This window comes from Hypoxylon fragiforme (genome assembly GCF_022984875.1).
Source record: "Hypoxylon fragiforme strain CBS 206.31 chromosome Unknown GGS25scaffold_10, whole genome shotgun sequence".
NCBI lineage: Eukaryota > Fungi > Ascomycota > Sordariomycetes > Xylariales > Hypoxylaceae > Hypoxylon > Hypoxylon fragiforme.
The window spans coordinates 2,050,008-2,070,667 of record NW_026054765.1 but is presented as its reverse complement, the minus strand read 5'-3'; the positions used below and the strand labels follow the sequence as shown (position 1 = coordinate 2,070,667).

The following is a 20,660-nucleotide window of genomic DNA, read 5'->3' as shown; positions in this document are numbered from 1 at the left end:
TGTTGGACTGTTGGTGCTCAGTCATTCAAGACTCACATTAGCTTAGCATATAACTAACCTCGGTTATTTAATACTTATTCGCTTAATTGTATTATTTCTTTCTCGTAGACTCCAAAATTAATAACTCGCCTGCTCGTTCGGTGACAAGTTGGACTTCAGTGTTAGCGGGTGCACAATTCAACACTGCTTGCTCAATCTTTGCACATTAGCCCTGGCATCCTGTCACGCGCCAGCACCGTCATGTTCGGCGCTGAGTGGGTATCCAAACTCCTATGGAGCGCTTTAGCGATTCTAATAGTCTACCTGTTCCGAGTGAACCAACTACTTAGTCGAACACCGGACGAGGTGCGGAAGCGTTCGGGTCCACGCTGGACGCCAGATCAGCTCAAAGAAATGTACCAAAAGTTAAAAGACGAGCCAATCGACTACACGGATAAGCTCCCGCCAAAGCTAGACCGTCGCTACATTGTGACGGGCGGTTCGGGTGAGTGGATCTTCCCGGCTTTTAGTGCCTGATTCGCATCCGTCTAAACTTGAAGCGTTAAACTTAGGTCTCGTGGGCGGCTATATCGTCCTCCAGCTATTGGCTAGGGGCAGCCCCCCGGAGAGTATCCGCATTGTCGACATCCGGAAAACGGAGCGGAACGACATGCGCACGGGGCCGGCGACCGAAATCGAGTTCGTGCAGGCCGACATCACGTCGGTGGAGTCTGTCGACGCCGCTTTTACGCGTCCTTGGCCTGCGGCTGTCGCGCAGCTCCCGCTAACGGTGTTCCACACCGCGGCTGTCATCCTAGCTTCCGAGCGGTCTGGGTTCCAGCACGCGTTCCCGGAAGCCGTTAATGTGCGAGGCACGCGGAATGTTCTGGACGCTGCACGCCGCGCTGGCGCGGATATCTTCAGCTCCACATCGTCCGGGTCCATCTGCATTCGGCCTGTTGAGCCCTTCGTCGTGCCTTGGGCCCGTGAACCACGGCACTACTGGCAGATCTTGGACACTGTGGATTTCGATGAGCCGCTAAGGAGGCGCGAGGGGTATTTTGCCAATTACCCTGCTACGAAAGCGGTGGCGGAGAGGCTGGTCTGCGGTGCAAGCAGCCCGAGCTTTCGTACGGGCTGCATCCGTCCCGCAAATGGCGTCTATGGGAACCCGACAGATAACACAGTCGGCGACCCTCTGAGCAGAAGAATCCTGCCAAGGTGAGTTTGTACGCTAATGCTCCCGAACCCTATTTATTTCTAGGTCAAGGCACATAATATTTACCAAAAGTTATTATTCAATAATAATATAGCTGGGTTCAGCATATTGCCCAGAGCTTCGTACATGGCGCTAATGTGGCGATTGCGCATTTACAACACGAGGCCGTGCTAGCGTTCCCAGGGCCCGAGAGCACCAGGTACGCGGGTCGACCATTTGTCGTGACGGACCCGAACCCACCGATTACCTATAATGATCTATATTCAGCGATCGCGACCTTGTCGATTCACTCTTTTAATATCATAAGAGTCCCGCCGGTCTTCATGCTCCTACTTTCCCACGTGGTCGAGATCTACGCCGAACTGCTTTACAAGCATCCAATCTTACGGAGATTTCTGCCCGAGCTGACGGGTGACATCAAACACCTCAAACCTGGGATTTTTTCAATATGCACACATTTGATTGCGGATGATAAGGAGGCTAGGAAACCGGTCTCGCAGGGCGGATTAGGATACTCCGGTGTCCTCACGACGCTTGAGGGGATGACGTTGGAGATTTTGGAGTGGAATAGGGAGCATGTGGATGATGATAAGATTAGAAAGGCGTACACGACGTCGATCTCGCTTGCGGAACAGATTCAGAAGCTCTGGGCGGTAGCAGGCAGCTAATTCTGACTCTAATTCTGTCTTGAGCTGAGACGCGGATCAAGAAAGATCAATGCTGATCGTGTCCCAGTAGTACGCATAGCTCTCTGATAATACTCCGTAGCGTGTATGGTATCCATGGATGCTGAGTGCGTATCGGCACCCTTTCTAATCATTTAATCATTCCACCTGAAATGAGAATTGATGAGCTATGACCGTCTACCAGAATAAGAATCCCCATCTGTGCGTAGGTGGCACTGCTTGCGGTCAAATCCGGTCCTATTTCCGTATTGGCTGATACTGATTTATGCGTAGGCAAGTTGTAGTTATATAAATCGGGATAATCGATGAAAGTATACTATGCCGTACTTCGTGTTTGTAGTTGAGTTCATCAAGATATCGGGCCCGAGTTCCTCGTGTTATTCTTGGCTATCGTAACCCCCCTTCTTTTGATTTTATTTCATTGACTAATCGAACATTGAATAGCAAATAAAAAGTAGATTTATCATGTCTCATAGGTGCGAACCACTTTTGATGAATGATAGCCTATCAATTATAAATAAACCCCGCGGATTCTTTACTGGTGGTTGATGTGACCAATCTCCAATGTTCGATGTTAAATGTTCGCGAAGTTTTCTATTTGCTTACCATAAAGGCTTAAACGGTTAAAGCCAATAAAATCAATCAAAGACGCCATCTTACGACTTACTATTAACTGCTAAGATAGCACTTGCTTGGAATGGTGTGCATTCTTTCGTGCCTGAAACGTGGGTTGCCCCTGCATTGGTAGACGTAACTAATGCAGCCGCTTTTACAAAGTTCTGTCTTAACGGGTAAAGTCTGTAAAGCCTTATGCATATTAGACGCATATTAGACATGGGGGTTATCAGTTGAATCAGGGAATGTGCATGCGGCTAAGACAGTATCGGCTCAAGCCCAACGCTAAGACTCTATTCTTGCAAGCGTACCCCAGCATTCTCCATATTATCCCGACCATCCACACAGCTTCGTGCTTCATAGTGCTTCTTTCTTGCCCTGTCTTGCCCTGTCTTGCCCCATCCTGCCCTGTAATGCTACTTGATACCCTTTCTAGTGGATCTAATCGGGCTTAGAGCTGAATGCGTTAGTTAGGGGGTCAGATGGGCTAAAAAGTACTAGAGTGGTTAGAGCCTGTTATGCCTGTTATTAAGTGGGCTTAACTAATCTTATGGCCTGGAGAGTAGAGGGAGCTTGGGTCTTTTCGTTCTAATCTTCCCTTCCTCATCTTCTCTTTTCTAGAAATACCTATGTAAATCGTCCTTGTCCCCCCCCCTTGTCCATAAAACTTCTTCTATTTACTCACTTCTTCAAATCTCTTCCCAACCCGGCCTCCAATTGCTATTTTTTGCTAGGCATCCTACGAATACATAATAATTGGAGAACACAGGACTGTTCCCTTTCATTCGTTTACACAACATAGTGCTCTCTTCCATTAAACAGAAGAGACCAATCGATCGCTACCATAATAAATACGTGCCATTCTTGACTTGACGGGAAACATCCGTGGCATTTGAAAATACATTCATTGGAAACCCTAGATACGACATTACGACCGAGGACGATTAGCCTGTTTGACTAATCACCAAACTCATCCGGGACATACATAGTAATAATTGGAATTATATATTCATCGACGGATTGCTTCAAAACGAACGAATCAGGAATCGAAGCTAAGAATCGGAAATTGAGTTTCAGTCACCATGCCGAGCTTTATCCAGAAGATCCAAGCCAAGATCGAGCTATTTCGACTTGAGCAGAGGTACACGCGTAACCGTCACCGCCGATCTGCGTTCATCAGCAATGCAGTCTACGTTGATGGCGAATACATCTATCAGACACCAAACAACACGGGCTCATCTACCAACAGCTCCTCCACCAATGCGTACTCGCCAACAAATGAGGAGAGCACCAGACGCCACAGCGCTATTATTGAGGAACCTAACAGGCGCTTCACAGAGCCACCAACCCAGGCGCAAACGCAAAAGAAGCGACTACACAGGTTCTCGTCAATGCCTGGATTTGGCTCCTCGACAAAGAGCAGTGCGCAGGATTGGAGGCCAAGCGAAGTTGACGTGGCGGAAGTGCGGTGAGAGTCTGATCTCTCACTAGCTAGCTCCCCACGAGGGAGAATGATAGAGTAAATACTGGGGCGGTGCTCTAGAAGTTCAATTCGGAACTACCATGAAAATTGCTTCTTTTTTGGATATACCAATTTAATGGGAGATGCTATAGCAGCACTCCCGACCGGCCCTCGGGGGTCCTCACGACAGTCATTATTTGGGCGCTTCTTGTTTTTGTGTATTACCAAGCATGGCGGTATCATTACCAGTCCAATTGATGCAGAAACTTTTGGAATACGGGCGTTTTGATACGACTCCTTCAGCTGTACATATTCTACTTTTACGACAACAAGGGAATACTTTAACGTTCTTCACAACCCAAACTACATAACGCATTTTATTCATTCAATTGCTGTGCCACGTTGTGTGATTGAGACATTGACTCTTGTCGATAGGTACAAGGAATATAGCCTGTTCCGCAACATAACGGCTCATTGCATTACATTGCCTAATAGCCGAACCAGACATGACGTTAAATGACATGTTCGTGTATCTGGTAGATAGGCGGAAGAGATCGGGCATGTAGGTCTTAGAGCAGTGTAACTATAACGACGAGTAGGAGGGTGGAAATATACCCCGATTGGGTAGGTTTCTTACCATACGCAGGTACCCGGCGGTGCTACAATCCTTCTTTAGATTAATAGGTAGGTATTATTTAATCTGATTCTAGATTAACAACGGCACATCTAACGGTCTTTACCTTTGCATCGTTCCTACTGCTACGAGGCAAAAGCTTATTGATCCTTCAGGCTCAGGTAAGACACGAAAGAGAGCCGCAAGATGCCAAGACGGCATGGCATTGATACGCTCACTCATCTCATTCGCAATAGCAGAACACAAGTCAGACCAAATCAACGTTGTCGTTTGTGATATCGGGCATTTTATACGTCTTGGGACAGCCGCAGCTCTCCGCAAGACCTCATTAGTTATATATACCTAGTATATATCTACATATCTAGACCCCCAAGCCCGGAAGTCCAGACATGTTATTACACCCTGAACACCAGTTCAAAGTCTCTCATTACGCCGCTAGCCCGGCGGCCTCCGTCCCCTTCCTTCCTTCGCCCGCTCCCTAAGTGTGTCCCGTTCACTGTTCATTGGCGGGATGAAATAAATAGCATCTTGTGTCACGTTCCAGCCTCAACGGCTGACCCGACCCGGCTCAACTCAACTCCTTAGATGGAGGTTCCGTTCAGGAAGCGGCGGAAGTTGCTGCGGGGGATGACTGACGGCGACGTTAGTAATGGGAACCTTTTTTTTTTTTCAAGCTCTGACTTGGGAGGGGGTAACACATACCAGCAGCAAGGGCCTCGGTCTCGTTCGCGGTCTTGGTCGCGTTGGTGATGTCTGTGTCGTCTGGTTAGATTACAATTTTTTTTTTCTTTGGTTTTCCTCACGGTGAGGTAGGTTACATCAGCTAGGGAAAGCTGGCTTAGTTAGCACTTACCGAAGGAGCGAGCGACGTTCAGCTCGGTCTGGTTGAGGGCAACGCTTCGGACGCGCAGGATGCCGGTGCTGTTCAGCTGTCTGGGGAGCGTCAACGCGTCGTCGGTCCCGTTCAACTGTCTGGGGAGCACGACAGCGCTCTCGGTTCCGTTCGCCTGTCTGGGGAGCGTCAACGCGTCGTCGGTCCCGTTCAACTGTCTGGGGAGCACGACAGCGCTCTCGGTTCCGTTCGCCTGTCTGGGGAGCGTCAAGGCGGTGGCGTTGGCCTGTCTCGGGAGGAGCAGGGCGCTGGAGTTCAGGCTCTGGCTCTCGAAGGAGCGGGCTGTGAAGTTGAGGGGCGTGGCGGACACGTAGGAGCTGGCCGCGGCCAGGAGGAGAGTGGCGGCGCTGAAGGTCTTCATGGTGACTGATTTGTTTTGGAATATCTTTGTTTCTGTGGAGATCTATAAAGAAAAAACTCTGGTTCTATATGGCTGGCTGATATGTGATGACGGAAGACTTGGCTGTCCGGTGGTATTATTAAACGGCTACGGTTATGAGCACGTCAGTGAACACATTCCCCGGAAAATAAGAAAAAGAAGAGGGTGAGGAAAAGGGCATTCATAACCCGGTGTTTATCGTGGAACTTACCTCGGGCTGTTTTTCTATGGATGCAGTAGAATGAGATGAAAGGGGGTATTGAGCGAATGGAATATAGTCTGGAAGAGAGATGCGATACACAATGGCAAACGATAAACAAAAAAGTAGACACGGGCTAGAAAAGGGCTACGAGATGGCCAATATATACCTCTGTTGAGGATCTACATAGACTTGGGCGAAGGGTAACCCTTGGCGAATATTGCGATCGCCCATGAACCCTCACCGAGTCGTGGGTTGGTGGTTGGGGTGGTGAAAGACAGCAACTGGGAGATAGGATGTTTTTTTGGCCGGGATCGAGCAGGGCTTGCTTTCTGGATACCAATCTCTAGCTAGCTAGCTGTCTGCTTGCCAGCTATGTAGGTACGTTGGCATAAGAATACCTACTTAATCTTCGGACCAAAAAACACATCAATCATGATCGCCTACATCACTAGCTTTGCGTTGTTGTACACTACTGGGTCACTACGCCATCATAGCATCCATATGGCTACACACCTACATAATGCTAGATATGTATAGAGATAGCTGGATATAAGGTTATGAGCAATGGCTCGCGGGCGATGTGGACTGTTTTGTCCGGGCTAATGAGCCGCAACATACAGACTAACTAACGAGCTGTTCTCTAGCTAATGCCGCTGCCAACTCCTGCAAGCCTGTGCTATCTAGCTATCTTGCGACTGGTTGCGTCAGGGGTAGAGGCAGATCGTCTGCCAAATGAGCTTAACTAGACCCTACAGTTGGATATCAGACATCATGGATGTGAAGGAGGAATCCACTCTGTATGTAGGTACACTACAACATCATGTAGACTTGTTGTGATGTAGTGTAGTGTAGTCCGCTCCGCCCGTTAAGTTTGGCTTGGCCTGGCCGGGGGTGTGTGTGGCGGCCTCATTGAGCGCTTCTCGGTTAACTAACTACTTTTTTTTTTCCTCTTCTTCTTTTTCGTTTTCGGCTTCCAATTTTTCTTGGTGCTGGTTTGGCGTGCGCCGTGCGGTGAATTGCTCATCAAACGGCATCCGATCCACCGCGCAACCACGTTTTCAGGCGCTTGCGATGGATTGGTGATAGAAGTGGGCGGGAAATCCAAGGGGCCCGGGGCTATGACATGATCGACTTGTCTATCATCGCCGATCGGTTTTTGGTCATTGGTGGTTGTTTTTAGCTTCTTGAGCCTCTCACCGTCGTTCATTTGCTGCTAATTCAACAAAGATAATCAGGGTTGTTGACTTTTGAATTTTCCTTTTTTTTTTTTTTTTTTTTTTTTTACTTGGCTGCGTTGGCACATAAACTGGGGATTCGACATCATAACAATGGCGAAAATAATAAAATTATCAGGATATAGGTAGGCATGGACCTGATAAATGTGGCTTTGATCTCATGTTTCTATAATTACAATCATGGCTTTCAATGTACCCATGGAAACATCATACAACACTGAATTGTCGTCACTGAATGAACAACCACCTCATTTTTCTTCTTGTCGTCGCCACCGTTGTAAACAAACAAGACCATTGGAAAAATAGTTGGGTGACTAAAGACATATCCATACTACCTGGACCCATAGATTCATTTATTGGAAACCAGATTTTCTCATCTTTTGAGGACATCAAGGTCACCTAACTAGCATCTACAGCAAGACCGTCCAGCACTTCGGTACTTGATTTATGAGCTGGGGGGGGGGGGGTTCTTGGAATAGATTTACTCAGCCCTATGCGACAACGGATGATACAACTGATAGGCAATTAAATATGGACTATGACGCGAAATGGTATCTCGAAGTGAACCATCGTGTGGCTAGACTGAAACAATGTTCGTTGAAGAATCTGTATCACACCTAAATCCAAGACCTGAGATATTTTATCTGGGTCTCACTTATCTCTGGAGTTACATCATACATCATTCTCATTCATCAATGCTTGCAATCCATGATAAAGATTAGTTATTAACTACCTAGGCTTTCGTGCAGGCTGCATGTGCTGCGCGCTACTAATACGCATGTAGGTACCAACTCTACTATTTACCAAGTGCCGTCCGCGAACTAAATATCTGCGGGTATTTTCCCCTTTCAGTTCACCAACTGTAGATCAGCGAACTATCTCGTCAACTGCCGCCCTTTTGCCGCGACGCCATAGGAATCATTGAAAGAGAGAAAGCCCTATCTATCCGTGAAAGAGAAAACTAAATACGCAGCCCAATGATGGTCAGAGCGTATCATCACCTACCTAGCACTTACATATACCTGCATCTCACCCGGAGCAAGCCAAGAGAGACTTGGAAATTCAATATCTCGTCGACTCAACTACCGCGCAGCTAGAACGAGATGATATCGATGGGCCAAGATGCCTTGGGTTTCCTCCATCTAGGAGACTATTGATATCTTCAAGGTTCTCATTAAAGGGTGGTCCACGTGTTTTCGGGATTGGCACCTGCAGATCATTATGGCTTGGTATGTATACACCTACCAAGCCGTAGTAGCTGCTAACCGAATACTTGAGGCGATAAGGCCATCGACTTGCGCGCATCGCCGATCATGTCTTGGGATGTAGGCTATAATATACGGAGAGCTCGGATGCGACGTCGCTTGTTGTCTCTCGAATGCCGTGTTCTTCTTTTCTGTTTACAGATGTTCGTCAAGCACTAACGCGCTGGCCTCTCGCCTACGACCACGGCCCCTTGATCGTGGTGGCACAGGTAGGCTCACTGCCGCACATCCATCACGAGATATCACCTATGAACATACCTGTGCGGTTGGGTAGATAATACCGAACCTACTGGTTCGAAGAAACTTGGAAGATCCTTTGCAAGAGAGATGTTGTTTGTTTACACTCTGGACTTTTGCTAGAACCATATGCAAGTCATGCGATTCATTGACTCGTTCATGTTGGCTCACGCCTACGAGACGTGCAAACGAGTACCTAGTGTGGTTACATGTTGAGAATCCTGCGTTCGCGCGAGTTTGACGGCAAAACCTGATAACTTTGTTCATAGGCACCTTAACCCCTCTACTACCTAGCCTGTGTCCGACAGAAGGTTCCCTATATGTAGCTTCGGAGTTACTGGGTCGTCCTCTCCTTGGTAGGTAGTTCTCTAATTCAAGCAGAAGCTACCACATATCTGAGTTTCATGGAAAGATTATTTCCGATGAAAAGATGGGGGAAGAGTATGTCGGCGAGGAAAGGCAATGTCTTTTGGAATGGCTTAGCGACAATATTGTTCCATGCCGCCTATTCACCCATTGTCAATTGGGTAGATACACCTAGGCACCTACCTAGTAACTCTGGGACAAGATGTTTTGTCTGTCGGAGCTACGTCTTCAGTATGGGTATCGGCTTACCAACGCTGAATTCCATGTGTTCCCGAATATCGTTCGCCGACGACGAGCGCAACGCGGTCTTCCAAGGGATGTCGCCTACATGAATCGAGATGCTGCGTGCCTGCAATTTTGCTGTGATCTAAAGGCCATCCGTGACCTTCCGAGGTTAGCAATAGGTTGGGGTTCCGTTCCACTGGAGTGGTAGAACGATGTGGGGTATCCTAGAGAGATGTTAGGGCCTGGATACAGGAATCTCATAACTTTATGGGTTCGAAAAATGGCCGGACACGGCATGAGGATGAACGTGAGAGGCAGGCAGCCAGCCCAGGCGTTATCAGTGAGTTGGTGTGGAGTGGATTGTCAAGTGGCCATGCGACCTTAAAGGAGATGGATGTATGTACTCAAAACACAGACTAGACTTAGAAACTCACCACTCACTTTGAATATACAATCACGCTCTTTCGGACCTTGTTCTTTGTGTTTGATATGGTGACCTAGTTAGGCTGGAAGTGATAAGGAGCTTATGGGGGGGTCGGCATCTCCTATAGCGACCTTGTTCTCCGACCCTAAAATACATCATTTCAGCTCACTAGTGGTTAGAATGCCATATCAACAACCTCTATTACAAGCTTTCACTCTACAATAATGGAGCTGAGAAAGAAGAGCGTAGATGGTAAACCAGTCCAACATGTCAAGAGTACCCCTTTTGCTAACAGATATCTGTTCCAGGGTCAGGTAGGAGGTCAGACTGAACTATCCAGCAAAATGTTACCCATCCAGGCAAATGTACTAACTAGTAATACCTGATACCTAGCCCCTATGTAGTCCTCTCGAATCCCCAAACAGCCCCTTCGGCTGTCGTCTCGACCAGTCTGTCGCCATCTTCCGCGACGGCCATTTTCTTCATCTCGCATCCTCCCAGCCGAGAGTTATGCGTCAGCAGGATGTAGCCCTGCTTCGGATGCTTCCGCACGCAGAACTGCTCGTAGCTGCGGTGGTGCTTCACCTCGGCGATGAACCTGCCCTGCCCGTTATGCCCCAGGTACATCCCGTGCACCGGGTCGCGGAACCCGAGCCACCCGTTCTTCTCGACACACTGCCAGTAGTACCCGCCCTGGCCGCCTATGTTAAATTTTAGCCGCACCACGCCGTCCACGATCGTGATCATCCTGTGGGAGTCCAGGTCCCGGATGACGAAGGTGTGGCCCGGCCACGGCACGACGTCGCTGAGGAAGCTGCTGCTTTCATACGGAGAGCAGTGGTAGGTGTCGTTGTCGAGGCCGACGACATCGTCCTGGGTGCTTTCGCTGGGTGTTGGTATGAACTTTTCATCGCCCGCGACTGTGGAACTGGATTTGTCGTCGTCATCCCAGTTCACAGGATCAAACTTCGAATGTTTTTGTTTTCTTCTCCCCATCTCTTCCATGAATATTATTCAGATTAGGCAGGTAAATGGGGATGACAAGTGTGGCTATTTGCTAGTTGACAGTATACATTTGCATCTGAGAAAATGGGCGGGTTGGGGGTTAGGTTGAGGTTGCTCCGGTCGGCTCACAAAGAGGGGAAATACGTATATAAATGTACTCGTAATATGTATGATGTAGGACTCACTTGAGCAAAATTGAACGAATGAGCTTCGAGGCTGTGGTTAGACAAAGGCGTGCGCCACCAGACGTTGGTTGCCTCGGACATCTGTTTTCTCATTGCCCCAAGATATCATATATCACATAAAATACTGCATGTTGCTGCAAGGAGGGGACATAAATCCAAAGTACAATTTGTATCTACTTTGCTAGTAAAAGTACATAAATGCCTCCGTTCGGCGGGTTCTTGCAGCTGCACGGGAGAGACATGCATACCTCGTAAATATGTACTAGTGACAGTCTCATACATAGGTAGATATACATGCCTAACCTTAGGTAGGTTCTTGAATGTTCATGAAGTTAACAACTGGATGGTCAATCGGACATCTGGAGTCTAGAATTGAAAAGGGGCAAACGGAAAAGGGTTCATACTGCTTAGTACCTACCTAGTATATTGGCTTAATCGGTCGTGATCGACTGAACGTTCCTACGGTTTATTGTCATAGGTATGATGTCTAGGCAGCCATATTACTATAAGGTGTGTATCTCCGAATTGCTTTATTTCAATGGCATGGATAAGGGATGCCATGTAGAAAGGCTCACAGCAGTTCACACCATGGCTGTTTGCAATGCAAATCAAAGCGAGTCAAGGTTCGTGAAACTTCGCATCAGAACCTACCAACCTAGATACCTAGGCACATAGAGCACCTCTGAATCGATAAGTAGTGTGGCCAAGAACAACCCTCATGTATGAGATGTAGAAAGAAAGACCAAGTCTGTACTTACAGGCATCTCATGTTATCATATAATCCTTTTGACAACGAGTCTCATACCAAACAGCCAATCTCACCGGCTACTTCTATGACCCTTGCCCAGTCGTCTATGAACTCAACATTTTCTCCGTTATACACCACGCCCTCAACCTTGGACTTAGCTACGTTGGAACTTATATCTCATTACACTTCAGAGGTCTCATCCGCTTTCGCCTCGTCAGCGGTCCAAGTAGGCATCCTACCATGCTTCCACGACGCCATCATCCAGTACTCCTCCTCGTACCCCTACGTCTACCACGCCATGCTATCCGTCTCCGCACTCCACCTCGCATCTCTCACTACCACCACCAGCTCACGCCCCCCTTCCCTCCAAAATCAAAACCGCTCTCCGCACCTAATCACAGCACTGTCCCACAAAACATCCGCCCTCGAGACCCTACATGTAGGCGCGATAATCAGCTCCATAAACACCACCACCTGCAAGCCCGCCATCGCTGCCTCGGGTCTCCTCGCCGTCTGCGCCTTCGCAATGCTGCACGCCGGCATGACCCTCGACACCATCGATCTCTTGGCGCAGATCATGGCGCTGTACCGCGGGACCATCGCGATCTTACACTTCGGCCGCCAAGACCCTAGGCTTCTGGTTCTGTCTCATGCCACGACCCCCCCAGCTGCGGGCAGTCCATCGTGGCGACAATGGGCGGTGAAAGCGCGTGGCTAGAGGCGGAGCCGGCTGTTGATGGAGTGCTGGACAGGATTTATGAGGGCGGGGATGAGCTGCAGGTAGTTACATGAGAGGTGCGAGAATGCAGAGCTAGAAACGAAAAAAAAAAGAAAAAAAAAAGCAATGATCGACGCGGCGCTCAAAACTCGAGATCACACTCTCAGGCGCGTGGCCGGCACGAACGGCGTGTATAATCCGGCCTGCATGTGGCTCGCGATGGTAAACCCCCGCGTTCAACGAGAGTGTGCGCGCGAGAGAGAGCCGCTGAGTCTGGTGCTGCTTGCGCACTGGGTTGTCACGCTGAAGTATGTGAAAGATATTTGGTGGATTCGGGGGTGGCCGGAACGGACGGTGCGGGCTGTGTGGGGGGGAGGTGGGAAGGGAGTATGGGGGGTTGATGGGGTGGGTGAGGGAGAAGGTGGGGATGGGTTGGGGTGAAATTGAAAAGGAGAAAAAGCAAAGAAAAGAAAACAAGCGAAAGCGGTAGTGATGAAGAATGAGCGTGCGTGGGCCTCCTGTCGTAATTGCCACTTCAGATGCCTCAAGTGGACGAGACCGACGAGCACCAGGATACTCATTATCCGCACTGTCCCCCTTGGATAACTGCATATGCCATCTCGGCCATATCCCTCCACTTTTGGTATAGGGGTAGGCATATTCGCGATAATGTCTTTAATCAGCATCGCGGCTGTTGGCTGACCGGTCCACTGAACGGGTAAGCCTGATAGTGGCGTGCCACCCCCTTTTACTACCTAGTAATTGGGTACATGTACATATGCCAACCTTGATGTGGCGCATCAGTAGTGGAATACTATATATATATTAGGGCACACCAGATCGATGCAAGATGCACCGGGCTCTTAATAACGTGCTTACATGCGCGCGCCTTCGGTCTTTCCTAGGGCATCCTGCAATCGTAGTCTACTTGAAGTCCTTTTCTCAGCTCCAGAATGATTCTCCGGAATACGTGGAGCTTGCTGGGTTTCTAGCAGATATATAGTACGTTGTGTTTCTCGATAAGATCTGAATGTGTATATAAACCTGCATTAATTGAAAGCCACCCTCTGCACATCGATACCATAATCTTTATTTTCGAACTCCTTAATATGCCGCCCCTCGCTCACATCTCTTGGATATTGCGTGTCAAGACACCAGCAATGATCAATGAGGAGCTCACGACGATCTCCTCAACAACTTCCAGTCCAACTTTTAACCCAAGACTACCCGACACAAGGCTCAAATAGGGGTTTTGGGTAAAGAAGTAGATGAACCTTTCCAATACTCGGATGCCTAGGAATGGTATTGAGATAGCCATGGCCAGAAGCAACGTCTTCCCTCCCCTATCGTTTGCAAGCTTCCTCGTCGCCTTCGCATAGGCCTGCTGAGATGCGAGGAAGGTTAAAGCGGTAATAAAACCCCATTCTAGGAGTAGCATCACCATGTCCGCCTTTACCAGAGACTGATTTGATGTGATCTGGGCTGGCGACAGCGTGGTCTTGCTAAGACCTGAGGCCCCGACGGCAACAAGGGCGATGGCGGTCGTCACCAGGAGATGAAATACCACAAGGTATGCAACGTCAAACGGCCGACGAGATTTCGGAAGAATGTATGCGCGCCTCAGGATAACCAACAAGTATCAATAGAGTTCATCGACACACTTGAAGAGTGTGACTTACGCTCCGCGAAGGACGCCACAAGCAGCGGCAAGGAGGGGGGACAGCCCGATGCTGGCAACCAGTGCAGCACTTGAGCTGTTGGCGTCGTTTAGTGATTTTGTGATTTGGATATTGAGAAAAGTCATCCTGTCGAATATCTCGAGGCCAATCCAACGTATATATACCCTTTTTCATCGTTCCCCCTTAACGTCGCTTCCTCATAGATTGTCGCGTAGGGGGCCATGTAAGCGACGAGACGAACTGCACTGCCTCTAAACTTCATATTGATTTGCAGTGTTTTAAGGAAGTCATGCCAGTCAAGTTTCCATACTTGACAACTATCATGGTGCCTCCTGGGTGCCTCCTCGTCTCCTGGGTGAGAGGTGATTGGCTACTTTTGGCATCGTGATACTAGGATGTCCGTATAAGGCAAACACACCCAATTGATGCGAACGCTGTTGTCGATCTTTGCCTTTTTGGCTGTGCGCAAAATTGTTGCCTTATACGAAGGTACAAAATACATACATACATTTTCTCAGATTGATCGGTACATATGTACCAACGAAGTTCAGCTAGGATGGTTGAAGCTGTCAAATAAGCATCAATTCACTACATTGTACTCAGACTAGCATACTGCATAGTAAACATACATGCACCGGCTTGCTCAGCTTGGCTGGACTAACCGATCTGCCTAAGATCCTAAGATATGGGGTCAGGGGTTGCCCAGTATACAGCTATCGACATCAATCAACAGCTATGCAAGCCAAGCAAATAAAACCACTGAGAAGGAGTGTTATCGTAACAATACAATACTACCAGGTACTTGCTATCTACCGCTATATATCCTGCGTATCATTGATGAGATCAAGACATGCATATTCGCGTATCACCACCTAACATAACACTCTGTGCAAGCCAACATTTGAACCCCTCTGCGGCTGACTGCCGAGAGGGGGGAAAGAGCCCAGTAAGCCAGCCTACACGTAGGAGAGAGTGACACCCCCCCCAGATTTGAGAATCCGAGGAAAAGACTTATGTGTATGTATGAATTTCTCGAAAGCTCCGAGGACTCCCGACCAAAAAAACTTCCTTGGGTTATGATTACGTACCAGAAACGACTAAATGCTCACAACTCCAAGGGGCTCACAAGCTTTTTTTGCGATGACCCTCATCCACCATGTCGGGGCGTCTAGGATTGTCGCAACCCTGTCAGACATGCGGAACGAATGCCGAGAAGACCTTTACCTGCATCCAGTGCAATAATCTGGCCTTTTGCGACGCGTGCTGGCCCAAATGGATGCTGCACACGCCAGGCTCAGTTGGTTGGTCAGTATAGCAACTTTCAGTGTTCAAGTGTCCTTATATCTATCTACCTTAGTACCTAGTTGTTTACCTAGGTAGTATATCTGCTACATAGTTGACTACTAGGTAGTAAGTAGTAGGTAATAAGTGGTATTAACTCCGGAACCCCTTAAGTGTTATATCCACGTCCATGACGGAATATTTCAGATGTAATGGAAGAGAAAACAGACTCATACCAAAAGAATACTACCTAGGCTATGTAGGCTAATCGCGATGGATGATTTACAGGAACGGCAAACCGCATGAGAAAGCGGATCCGCTTGTTGTCCATCGGCTGCGTCAGATCTTAGAGCCAACCCGCACAGAAGCCGAGCACGAATCCGAATTGCTTGAAGACCGCGATACAACATGGTTCGGGTTTGGCCGCGATGCCTCCGGCCAACCTCTATTTCAAGACTATGGCCGGTTCGCCGCCATTATGAGTGAGACAGTCACTGATGAGACGGTTGAGCGATACCCGCAATTAGCTACATTCATCGGAGAAACTGGTATTACTTAACAATTCCCATGTCTAAACCCTTACTCTTATACTCAATACAAGCCATGCTTAACCAAGCTTCATAGGCGTCGGGAAAAGCACTCTTATTAAACTCCTCATCGACCGACATGAATTCACCGCCGGCGACGGCTCTAATAACTATTATGCTCCGGTCACATCGTCCAGTCATGATCGCATCTCCACCACCGGTGATGTCCACTTATACGCCGACCCATCGACTTTGTATAGCAACAACCCGTTGCTCTTAGTTGACTGCGAAGGTCTGAGTGGCGGAGAAGGCATCCCGAAGCAGCTTCGACAATGTTCGAGAGGGCCAGGTGCTGTAGACCCAGACGACAGTAGCCCTGGTAGACCTTGCTTGACGAGAAGGATCATGTGGGCGGATACGCCCCAGACACAGAAGAGAGAGTTCGCAGTGGGCAACTTGTATCCACGAATTCTCTACACCTTCTCCGACGTCGTGGTTTTCGTCTTGAGAAACCCTCGAGCATTTGAGTCGGTGGTACTTGATAAGCTAGTTAGATGGGGTGCAGCTTCTAGTACGTCTCTCATCCCTATGAATGAATATTCTCAAGCCCACTTAGCTTCGTTCAATGGAATCGACTTGAATCATCAAAGAGCGAGCCTTGAATTCAAACATCAATGCAGATATACAACTAACAAATCTCACTACAGTCGATAAGTCCCTTAATCAGCCAGTACTCCCCCACGCAGTAATCGTGTTCAACGCTACGGACATCAACGTCGACGAGAAGGAATGGGATGTAACTAAAGCTACGCAAATGCTAATGACCGATATCCATGATGCTATTATACGCGAGCCGGCTTTACAGGAATATGGTATGTAGCTAACTCGGCAAGATCAAGACTACAGACTTCGTCTCTTGCAACGATAGGGGTCTTAACTCATACTAATTATGGTTATAGTATGACTACATTCCCGCCATCCTTCTCTATACTGCATCCCTCATTCTACATAGAGTTAACATCGAACAGGTACGGGCATGGCGGAGACGTGGGAAGATTATAACCAGCACTAAGGAGCTGCTTGAATGCTATTACGCTTCCATCAATGTTATTCGCATTCCGTACAAGGGCTCATATAGTAAGCTATTCCAGTCCCAGTTCAGGAGAGGTGGTTTACCTTATCTACTGCCTGGCGATTTCAAGTCAAATCTCAGAAGTTTATTTGATTTTCTTGTGATGATCATGCGCATTAAATACTAACTATCGATGTGATAGTGCTGCTGAACGAGCAAGTCGGGAAGCTTTGCAACCTCCTCAGTGATCGCTGCAAGACTTCGTATCAGAGGAAAAGACAAGTACGGATGCTGGCGAATACGGAAAAGCTCCAGTTCTACCTCCAAGCCGCTTACGACCATTTCACCAAGGACCTCCATACACCCTTTGATTTCGTGAAGGAAACCCTTCGACATAGCCCCATCTCCCGAAATTTTGAGGGCAATATATTGAACTTGGCGTTGTCGATCAAGGAGAAGTCGAACGTGCATGATGCGGAACAGATCTTTAGAGCTATAGGGCCTATGATCGCGTCGTGTGTGATGCTTGACGCTGTCCGTCAGAACCTGCCAGGTAGATCAAAGACTATACTTACCTACTTTCTCATCAACCTCTTTTCATTCATTCTTTATTGACCATCTGTCATAGGTAGCGCAAGCCGCCTCCTCGACGACCGATACGCGAAGCCTTGCGCCGGCGCACTACAGACATTCGCCGATCTCTACTGGCCATGCAGCTTCACCAACTCGTCGTACAGCGGCGAGCTCGGGCACTGCTGCAACGTCAGAGCCGGCCACAACCCCAAAGGCCACCAGAACAAGCAAGGAAAGATCATCGGGAACGGGGACTACGAGTCGAACTTTAACGCCTCCGCCTTCCGATCCGTCTGGGAACATCTGCTCAGAGCCAGCCTGGCTCAGGTACAAGCTAGTAACTTCAAGCTTGGCCAGGAGTTTCCCGACAGAAGCGAGCTCCAGGTCGCGGCGCTCATCCACCAGGAACGCTTGAATGAGCTGTACTCGAACGTCTTGGGCGCGGCGACGAATTATGTCAGCTATTCTGCGTGCCTTTGCTGCTTGAGAGAACTGCCTGAGTGCGCCTTGCCCTGTGGTCATGTCCTGTGCTTCCCCTGTGTACAGATTTATGGGACGAGAACGTCGAAGACTACTGTCGAGATCAGTCGGTGTCCTTTGCATGTTCGCGATATCATTGCCAGTCCGCCCTGGGTCATCACGACGAAGCCACGTTATGCCGGCGCTCGAGTACTATGTCTTGATGGGTATATTGTGTTTCATAAACTAAATGCCTCTCCTATTCCGTAGGAGATTACTAACAGGGCGATAACAGTGGCGGCGTTCGTGGTGTGATACAACTCCAAGTCCTCACGGAGTTGGAGAATGTGCTGGGTCCAGACCTGCCAATCCAACTCTTCTTTGACCTCATTGTCGGAGTCAAGTAAGTACACGGGGACCTAGGTACTTCTATGCATTCATACTACCTGCCTACTAACGAACTCATTAATAAGTACCGGTGGTATCATCGCGATCGGACTAGGAGTAAAGAAATGGACCGTCAACGCGACGATGGAGAAGTTCAAAGACATATGCAAAGAGGCCTTCGTGCCTCGGGAGATGGCCAGTCTGCCGTTATTCGGCGCCTTATCAAACCTCTACCACGGCAGTCTATACAAGACCCAGCCTTTCACCAAAGCGCTCAGGAGGTACTTGTCAGACCAGCCGTTCTTCGGCGCCGCTACGCATCGGTCACGGGTTACGACCTCCACCAAGGTGGCTGTCACGGCGACTATGGGAATAGAGCGGCAGGCCGTCGTGTTTGCGAATTATAATCGCCCTGACCTTCCTGGTAAAAGTACAAACATGATTCGAATTGGAAATTACTGTGTAGCTTGCTGACAGATAGTTTTAGAACTTCCATATAGGTTTATCCGATCAGATTCGCCAGCAAAAGAGATGCGCATGTGGGAAGCGTAAGTCCTCCTTCCCTATCCCTGAGCTCCCCGGTGAGAAAAGAAATAAAACTAACCCAACATGCTCGATCGAAAGCGCTCGAGCAACATCCGCCACCCCGCCCTTCTTCAAGCCCTTCCTCAAAGCCGAGACTAACCAAGAATTCGCCAACAACGACCCGCGCTACGCCTGCCCCGTCGTCGTAGCCCACTACGAAGCCAAGTCCATCTGGAGCGACATCGCCGACAGCCCGCCGGACCTCCTCCTCTCCATCGGCGCCGGCCGCAACGTCGGCGACCGCAGCACGATAGACGACTCCTCCGGCTTCCCGCGCTCATCGCGCTCCCTCACCAACGAAACCGTCACCACCAGCGGCCTATCCTCCAGCGCCGTCGTCCGACAGGGGCGCGGCGGCGCGGGAAATTACAAGCGCCAGAACAACAACAGCAACAACACGGCGACGTCGCCGACATCCGAGACCGGGGGGCAGGGGGGCAAGTCGGCGAGCGGCAGCTACGTGGTCCGCGACCCCAAAACCCCAATGCTAGTCTCGTTCACGAACCCGCTGCCGAGCCAGACCGACAAGCTCAACGATCAGCGGCTCGGCGACCGCGCGTGGGCGCGCTTCATGGCGAGCAGCGCCGCGGGCGGCCGCCGCATGCGCTACATGCGCGTGTGCCCGGAGTTTCTGGGGAAGCTGCCGAAGCTGGACGAGGTGGGGAAGATGGAGATGGTGGAGGAGGAGGCGGCGGAGCTGCTGAGGCAGACGCACCAGGAGCTTGTGGAGGTCGCGCATAGGCTGGTCGCGAGCACCTTCTTCTTCGAGAAGGATGCCCTGGGCGTGAAGCAGGGCCCGTCGGGGTTTAGCTGTACCGGTAAGTTATACATACCTACATGCATACCCAACTAGGTACCTACCTAGTACTCGTCAAATAGTCAACTAACCAACCTCCCCCCCCCCTCCCTCCCCTAGGCGCCATATTCTGCCGCTTCCCCCTCTGCTCCCGGGAACTCAAAGCCCTCGGCTGGTTCCTGATCTCGCGCCTCGACGGTGAATTCGAGCCGTACTTCCTGCTCGAAGTGCGCGAAGAAGCAGCACAACAAGACGCAGAAGAAAGCGTCCCGGTTCCGAAGTGGCCCCCCCGCCAGATCGTCCTCAATAGCTCCGTGCTCCAGGACATGCACCTCCAGGGCGCGTTCGACCTCGACCCGCTGCGCATCCACGCGGCGACCGAGGGCGCGGAGGTCAATGTCTCGCTGTGCTTGAGGACGAGGCCGTATCCGAGCGGGGTCACGGTGCTCCCGATCAGTGGGTTCCCGAGACGGATCATGCGCGAGGATGGGGGTGGGGGGTTGGGGTTCCAGGGTGGTGAGTTGTCGCTTTTCTGTGCTTTGCTGCTGTGGATATGGTGGCTAATTTTATGTAGGCCCATCCACGGCTAGATCGTTCTCCTCCGTCATCGAGAAACGCGCCTCGGGGTTGTCCGGGATCATCACGGCGCGGAAACAATCGGTCGCTGACTCCATCCCAAGTCCTGCCCCCAGCGTCGATTCACTCGGGAAGCTGTCGCTGGCGGGAGGGGATTATAGGGCTGAGTTAGAGGGATAAGTAGATGTGACGCTGGGATGGCGGGGTTAATGAGTAAGTCTGGAGAATGTTTTTATGGACATCATCTAA

General features: G+C 49.6%; 8 protein-coding genes across 8 annotated transcripts; 5 read left to right on the top strand and 3 right to left on the bottom strand.

The window, feature by feature from the left end:
- Window positions 1–115: 115 nt before the first annotated feature.
- Window positions 116–2,421, top strand: GGS25DRAFT_511481 (NAD(P)-binding protein). Its single transcript, XM_049262722.1, has 3 exons — window positions 116–484; window positions 552–1,200; window positions 1,293–2,421. The coding sequence occupies exons 1-3, from the start codon at window positions 241–243 to the stop codon at window positions 1,864–1,866; spliced, it is 1,467 nt and encodes a 488-aa protein (XP_049112544.1). The 5' UTR covers window positions 116–240; the 3' UTR covers window positions 1,867–2,421.
- An 813-nt stretch (window positions 2,422–3,234) lies between these two features.
- GGS25DRAFT_511471 (uncharacterized protein) lies at window positions 3,235–4,378 on the top strand. The gene has a single exon (XM_049262721.1). It carries the CDS (start codon window positions 3,582–3,584, stop codon window positions 3,969–3,971), a length of 390 nt encoding a protein of 129 aa, XP_049112543.1. The 5' UTR covers window positions 3,235–3,581; the 3' UTR covers window positions 3,972–4,378.
- Window positions 4,379–5,391: 1,013 nt separating this feature from the next.
- Window positions 5,392–6,048, bottom strand: GGS25DRAFT_94763 (uncharacterized protein). Its single transcript, XM_049266167.1, has one exon. The coding sequence runs from the start codon at window positions 5,846–5,848 to the stop codon at window positions 5,438–5,440; it is 411 nt and encodes a 136-aa protein (XP_049112542.1). The 5' UTR covers window positions 5,849–6,048; the 3' UTR covers window positions 5,392–5,437.
- A 4,168-nt stretch (window positions 6,049–10,216) lies between these two features.
- GGS25DRAFT_526512 (uncharacterized protein) lies at window positions 10,217–11,091 on the bottom strand (the record flags this gene model as incomplete). Its single annotated transcript, XM_049265005.1, has 2 exons — window positions 10,217–10,786; window positions 11,011–11,091. The coding sequence occupies 2 exons, from the start codon at window positions 11,089–11,091 to the stop codon at window positions 10,217–10,219; spliced, it is 651 nt and encodes a 216-aa protein (XP_049112541.1).
- A 258-nt stretch (window positions 11,092–11,349) lies between these two features.
- Window positions 11,350–12,884, top strand: GGS25DRAFT_511451 (uncharacterized protein). Its single transcript, XM_049262720.1, has 2 exons — window positions 11,350–11,633; window positions 11,709–12,884. Exons 1-2 carry the CDS (start codon window positions 11,565–11,567, stop codon window positions 12,474–12,476), a joined length of 837 nt encoding a protein of 278 aa, XP_049112540.1. The 5' UTR covers window positions 11,350–11,564; the 3' UTR covers window positions 12,477–12,884.
- On the top strand, window positions 12,603–12,917 carry GGS25DRAFT_526510 (uncharacterized protein; the record flags this gene model as incomplete). Its single annotated transcript, XM_049265004.1, has 1 exon — window positions 12,603–12,917. The coding sequence occupies one exon, from the start codon at window positions 12,603–12,605 to the stop codon at window positions 12,915–12,917; it is 315 nt and encodes a 104-aa protein (XP_049112539.1).
- Window positions 12,918–13,326: 409 nt separating this feature from the next.
- Window positions 13,327–14,430, bottom strand: GGS25DRAFT_94468 (uncharacterized protein). The gene is made up of 2 exons (XM_049266166.1): window positions 14,156–14,430; window positions 13,327–14,095 (listed from the first exon to the last, which is right to left on the bottom strand). The coding sequence occupies exons 1-2, from the start codon at window positions 14,278–14,280 to the stop codon at window positions 13,600–13,602; spliced, it is 621 nt and encodes a 206-aa protein (XP_049112538.1). The 5' UTR covers window positions 14,281–14,430; the 3' UTR covers window positions 13,327–13,599.
- Window positions 14,431–15,311: 881 nt separating this feature from the next.
- GGS25DRAFT_526508 (FabD/lysophospholipase-like protein) lies at window positions 15,312–20,591 on the top strand (the record flags this gene model as incomplete). The annotated part of the gene is made up of 12 exons (XM_049265003.1): window positions 15,312–15,460; window positions 15,725–15,984; window positions 16,061–16,534; window positions 16,671–16,835; window positions 17,238–17,588; window positions 17,664–18,294; window positions 18,363–18,470; window positions 18,541–18,878; window positions 18,942–19,002; window positions 19,079–19,857; window positions 19,956–20,351; window positions 20,410–20,591. 12 exons carry the CDS (start codon window positions 15,312–15,314, stop codon window positions 20,589–20,591), a joined length of 3,894 nt encoding a protein of 1,297 aa, XP_049112537.1.
- Window positions 20,592–20,660: the final 69 nt, after the last annotated feature.